This window comes from Pyrus communis, chromosome 1 (genome assembly GCF_963583255.1).
Source record: "Pyrus communis chromosome 1, drPyrComm1.1, whole genome shotgun sequence".
NCBI classification, from domain to species: domain Eukaryota; kingdom Viridiplantae; phylum Streptophyta; class Magnoliopsida; order Rosales; family Rosaceae; genus Pyrus; species Pyrus communis.
In genome coordinates this window covers 19,355,453-19,361,721 of record NC_084803.1, presented here as the reverse complement: position 1 = coordinate 19,361,721, position 6,269 = coordinate 19,355,453, and the positions used below count along the sequence as shown (strand labels likewise).

The window sequence follows — 6,269 nt, the reverse complement described above, 5'->3', positions numbered from 1 at the left end:
TGTGGGTGTAGAGTAGGGTTTTGGAGTTCCTTTTTTAATTAACTAAATAAACCCGCCAGCATTTTGTGGTTTGCGCGGGAAGGCATTTTTTTCGGAGGGAAATGGCGGAATGGTATTTGGAAATTTAATTTTTTTTTTTTTTTTTTTCAGTTACAACAATATTTATCATATATCGGCCATACAATGTTGACATTGTTAACTTTTACAACGAAATAACAATATATTTATTGTAGCTAATTGCCTTTCTTTTTTTACTCTTTTGATAAGCGATATTAATCTAGCATTTACAAATGGTGATCAACTTGCATAAAATGAATTCGCTATTATTTAATGTCACGATCTGATAATATTATGTTACGTGGAGATAAACTTACACATCACATATCAGAACTAAGATCCCACAATAGCGATTAACACGTTCAATTTGAATGTTTGGGATGATTGAATGTAATATTAGGGGCAAGCATTTAAATCGAATAACCGAATCATAAAAGTGCTTTTGGCATGAAGCGGTTTGTTCTTCGTTTTGCCACTTAAAATACCAAACCAGTTATATAATTTGAACCTATATAGTGGCACATAACTAATTTTTCCCATAAATCTAACACCACAATAATAGCCTCCCACATGAGCTCACCCTCCCTAATCCACATTCCAATGTCATGTGCCACTTGGACCCAAACTAAACTCGAGTATGTGACACTTCACATTACTTTAAAGAACAAAAAGTGACTGCTTCCAAATTTTCCAAACTGAAATATAAGCAAATTCGTTAACATTTCTTACAAACAAACCTCAAGTGAACTACAAATTTGCTTATATTTCGACATACTGCACCTTAAAGTTATTAGTATAGTACATATAGTCAAGCTTACAAGTCTTGTCTTGTTATTAGTAGAGTGCTTTATCTTCAAACTTACAAGACTATGACTCATGTCCTCTCCTTTCTCTAATAAAAAAGTTATCAATGTTTGTATATCTTTTTCCCCAACTCTGAACAAACCCCCCTTTAACCAATTCTTTACGTACCCCTTTTATTAATAGGGAGTACGAACTTTGACCCTCTTCAAATTTCGGAATGATCATGAGAACAAGAGTGAAGGGGTTTATTTATTTTTGCTAGAAAATAAACTTGAATTAAAGGAAAATTCTCTAATACAACCAGTTATAGTACTTGAGTCCTTCAATCAAATGGCTTATAACTTAAGGTGTTCAAGAGTATTCATGTACCTAAGATCCTATATTTAAGTCCTTCCTCAATATCACTTGTATATAAAAGTAAATAATAAAATATAAAATAACAAGGTTGACAATTAGCTTACTTAAAGCATATCTAAGGGAGTTAACAATTTTTTTATAAGTGTCATTTACTAACCTATATGACACTTTAATGCTACTTTAAACGTTGTCACTCAAGCTCACCTTTAAAAAATGGGAAAACTAATGAAAAAGACTTGAAAACTTTGAGTTTTAACGAAAAGAACAAAATAAAGGGATAAAGTGAATAGTATCATGATTAAATTTTTAGTGTAAAAATGTGATTTTTCGTTAAAGTGAACAGTACCGGGAGCTTTTCATTAAAGTTTCCAAAAAAAAATCTTTGTTGACGCAACGTTCTTTCTGACCCCTAGAAGCCCAAAGGAACATAGGCCCAAATAAATGAAGGCCCAAAGAAACATATGCCAAAGAAAGAAAGGCCCAAAGGAAGAAAGACCAAGGCCCAACATAATTATTTCAAGTGCTTCAGATGACTGCTCAACGGCCTGGTTCGCTTGTCAATAACAAAGCCGATCGCATCCTCATAAAGTACTTTCCGACTGACGGCATCAATTTTGGTGTATTGACAACTTTATAGCATGAAGTCCCAGGGACACAGGGACATGCTTACTCGGACATCAACTCCAGGCCACGTGACAACTATCGGAGAGAATAGAAGCCCATGAAGGGACATAAAGGCTAACATATTAAGCAATCGGGGTATGGATTCCCACCAACCTTCGTGCCAAGCAAGGTGCTTGGTACGCATTGTCCCAAGAAAATAGGCAAGTGGACCTGAACTAACATCATTTTGTTACCATGTGTCAACTAAAGAACTAAAGGACAACTAGTAGATCTTGTCTACATATTCAGTGCATTAAATGCAAAGGTAGTTGAAGACTCGAGCCTAAGAACTTGGGGCTCATTGAGGGCCTATATAAGGAGGACAAGTACTCCTTAGAAGGGGTAGAACAAATACACAGAGAAAAGAGAATAGATTATACTGAGTGTTGTTTGTAATATCAATATATATGGTGACTCAGTGGGTGTAGTCCAATTTTGAGGAGCGAACTATTTAAACTTCGTTCACTTCTTATCATTTCAATTCTAAGCAGACCAAAGGCTGACTACACGACCATACTGGTATTTGTTAGCCTCACAAGATTTGAGCATTAACAACCTCTTCAAAAGTTATTTTGTTACTTTAAAGTTCATCACCCTACCCATCTTCACTAATAGGCTAACCCTAATTTCTTTAACATAACATATAAATTTTTACCCTTGACGGTCACATGAAGAATATGTTACATACACAAACATAATAATCTTTTAAGAATAATACTTGACTACCCAAATGATGAGTAGGAGTTTCAACCCAAAACTCTTCGTTTCCGATTCATAGACCGTCATATTTATGATCAAAACCGTTCATATAATAAATCACTCTATAAAGATCATGTTTGCAGAAAATCAATTAAAACTAAAGTCATTTAGTCGATCACATTGTCCAAGAACAAATGGACCGTTTGTCTACTTGCTACATTTGATCTACTTAATAACCTTATTTTCAATTCATTTTTTTGCAAAGATGATTTTTAAAGAGTGTTTATAATATAACGGTTCCGATTATAAGAACAATTTTTTATGAATTAGATAATTTTTTAAATAGAAGTTCTTACTCGTCTTTGAGTATCAAAACATTGCTCATATTTTAATCTTATCCATCAACACAAGTTGTGCATTTCCAAATTACCCAATTTAGAAACTAGACGTGCCGTTTAATTGGGGCTTAACTTAAGCAATAAACTTCCCAGTGGAGTTACTATTTTTGCTCATTGAATGCATTTGAGAAGCTCCCCAACCAACTGCCAAACCCAACCCGCGCGTAATTACGTTTTCACTCGAAAGCAGCAGCAGCAACTCTGCTCTCTCACTCTACTTGTAGACAGACACGGCCGATTCCAAAAGTCCCATCACGCCAGCTGCCATAATTATTCATCCTCCCTCCTCCCTCCTCCACTCTCTCTGTCCCTTCTCACAGCTTATTCACAGAAGCACTTGTGAGAAAGGCACCAAAATTCTAAATGTCGGATGTAAAAGCCGAGCACCTGAGCGACCAGCTTTCCGAGCAGACCTCAATCTTCGGCCTCCGTCTCTGGATTGTTGTTGGGGTCTGCGTCGGCGTCGCCTTCGTGCTCCTCCTCGTCCTCATTTCTCTCTGGTTCGCCGCCAAGCGTTCCAAGAACAAAACTTTAGCAAAACCCACAATCCCAATCGTCTCCAAAGAGATCCAGGAGATCCGGGTCGACCATGTCCGGACACAAACCCAAGCTTACTCGCGCGCGGAGCCCGACCCAGTTCCCAGAATCGAGAGGCAACACTTGCTGAAGCCGACAGAGGAGGAGAACCCAATTGGGTACCAGAAAGTGCACATTGAGATTGGGAAAGACCACCGGATTACTTACCCAATCGGGTCTTCTTCTTCGCATGGAAGCGGGGAGGCGCGCGGGGTTGAGCAGGCGGGGATGGTGGGACCCGAAGTTTCTCACTTGGGGTGGGGACACTGGTACACTCTCAGAGAGCTCGAGGTTGCGACAAATGGGTTTGTGGATGACAACGTTATCGGGGAAGGAGGATATGGGATTGTTTACCATGGTATTTTGGAGGATAAAACTCACGTTGCTGTCAAGAACTTGCTTAACAACAGGTGCTTTTGAAGTCAATTCTTTTGTTTTCTAGTATTTTGTGGGGGATTAAGGGCTTGTTTATGATATCTTATGTGATTGTTTCGGGCTCGTCAAAGCGTTCTAGAGAAGCACATGCTTGCGTCTTTAGAAAGCACTTCACTTCAAGCACTTCAAGTGTTTTTGGGGAAGCGCTTGGATTTTTCATAAAGATTTGAATGTGTTTGTAATAAATGTACTTCTAGCATAAACGCGTAAGAGCAAAAGTGCTTTCCAGAGAAGTAACCGCAAATCGGCCCTAAGTTCTTATATAATGCGAGGCTTATTGTGTGTTTGGTTATGTAGTTTTGTAAGAGTTTGTGTTTAGTCAATTTTGTTAGAATTTGTGTTGTACTAATTGACTGATGACTGTGATAAAGTGAGCTTTTGTGATTGAATTAATGGTTTAGAAATTGGGTTATTTGAAAGGGGGCAAGCTGAGAGGGAGTTCAAGGTTGAAGTGGAGGCAATTGGACGAGTTCGACATAAGAATTTAGTGAGATTGCTTGGCTTCTGTGCTGAAGGAGCTCATAGGTACTCTGTTTTTTGCCTCATTACTCTCTAGCTTCATTATCTCAATTGTAGCTTTTGATCTTGTAATTATAGTTTATTAAGTCCATAGCGATAGAATATCAACTCTATCTTTTTAACTGCATTTATGTTGATAGGATGCTTGTGTATGAGTATGTCAACAACGGGAACCTAGAACAGTGGCTTCATGGGGATGTAGGGCCTTGCAGTCCGCTTACTTGGGAGATCCGAATGAATATCATACTAAAAACCGCAAAAGGGTACAAAATGCAGATCAATTTAGAATTCACATATGCTATTGATCTTTCTTGTTTCCCCGACTTCATCGGTGGCTTTCATCATAACTGATTTAATCTTGTAGGTTAACATACCTTCATGAAGGACTGGAACCCAAGGTTATTCACCGTGATATAAAATCGAGCAACATTTTACTTGACAAGCATTGGAATGCCAAGGTGTCAGACTTTGGCCTTGCCAAGCTCATTGGTTCTGAGATGAGCTACATTACAACACGTGTCATGGGAACATTTGGGTATGGTGGACCCTCCATGTGCATATACGTATGTGTTTATGCGCTTGCATTTTCTTGCGTTGATCGATAATAATCTATTTCTGCCTTTTGAAGCTATGTAGCTCCCGAGTACGCGAGTACGGGCATGTTGAATGAGAGAAGTGATGTGTATAGTTTTGGGATTCTTATCATGGAGATACTATCGGGGAGGAATCCAGTTGATTATAGCCGGCCTCCAGAAGAGGTCTGAATCCTTAAGATAACCTTTCTAATGGCTTCCGGTTTTCTTTCTTTCGTGAGTTTCCTTTGATTTTGTTTTAACAAATGTGAGATTATCAGGTGAACTTAGTGGATTGGCTTAAGAAGATGGTTGCTGACAGGAATGCAGAGGCAGTATTGGATCCCAAGTTACCCGAGAAGCCTGCTTCCAGGGCATTGAAGCGGGTTCTTCTTGTAGCTTTACGGTGTGTGGACCCAAATGCACTGAAGCGGCCAAAATTGGGACATATTGTACATATGCTAGAAGCTGAAGAGTCCCCATTTAAAGATGTACGTGTGCCTTTCTGAGTGAAAATGAATAATGGTCTCTCTGTCACTTTCTCTCATCGATTTCATTTGGCACTTGTTATACTGTTACATTCAATGCAGTAAAATGACATATCATATCTATCCCTTTAATGCTTTTACTTCTTTCATCTAGACGTTTCAATTCAGTTTTCTAACTTTTCAAGTTGTGAATACTTGTTTTAGGATCATAGATCCAGAAGGGACGCAGAGCGCTTGGATGGTGAAGATGTGAAGGATGGGCTGAAAGAGAAGCAGGTAACTGAACCAGGTGATAGTAGTGGGTACGAAAGTGGCATTGCATTAGTCCGATAAGACATCATGGAGGGATCGAGGAGAAAAGCAGTGCCAATTTCACCAGACTTGTTTGATGCGGGTGGCGGTTCTTGCACTCATTCAGTAGCTGGCCTTTGCAAATGGTGCCAAAGTTATCCAATTGCTTGCCGGCTTTTACATACACAGGGTATTACGCTACGTTGTTTTCTGATTCTATGCTTGTGTTTTGCTCCATATAGTTTCACAAGAACAGCTGATTCAAATGTTTTGGCAAATGCCATTTTTCAGAAAAGCTTTGACCAATGAGTGTGTAATGTAATTTGTTAGTCACACTATTCCTCAAATCTGTCATTGTTGAATAAAATAATATATATATATATTTATTTATATATCAAGTTTAAATTCAA

The 6,269-nt window shown here is 38.5% G+C and overlaps 1 protein-coding gene across 1 annotated transcript; it reads left to right on the top strand.

Annotated features, from left to right (window-relative positions):
- Positions 1-3,152: 3,152 nt before the first annotated feature.
- On the top strand, positions 3,153-6,269 carry LOC137733201 (probable serine/threonine-protein kinase At1g01540). The gene is made up of 7 exons (XM_068472360.1): positions 3,153-3,964; positions 4,410-4,514; positions 4,649-4,771; positions 4,873-5,043; positions 5,137-5,266; positions 5,362-5,571; positions 5,773-6,269. Exons 1-7 carry the CDS (start codon positions 3,342-3,344, stop codon positions 5,899-5,901), a joined length of 1,491 nt encoding a protein of 496 aa, XP_068328461.1. The 5' UTR covers positions 3,153-3,341; the 3' UTR covers positions 5,902-6,269.

What these genes read in the sequence shown, in the direction of transcription:
- LOC137733201 (XM_068472360.1), top strand. Translation starts at nt 3,342, where the DNA reads ATGTCGGATGTAAAAGCCGAGCACCTGAGCGACCAGCTTTCCGAGCAG. An exon ending in ATACTAAAAACCGCAAAAGG is followed by an intron (nt 4,772 to 4,872) that starts GTACAAAATGCA and finishes TTAATCTTGTAG; the next exon opens with GTTAACATACCTTCATGAAG. An exon ending in AAGAGTCCCCATTTAAAGAT is followed by an intron (nt 5,572 to 5,772) that starts GTACGTGTGCCT and finishes TACTTGTTTTAG; the next exon opens with GATCATAGATCCAGAAGGGA.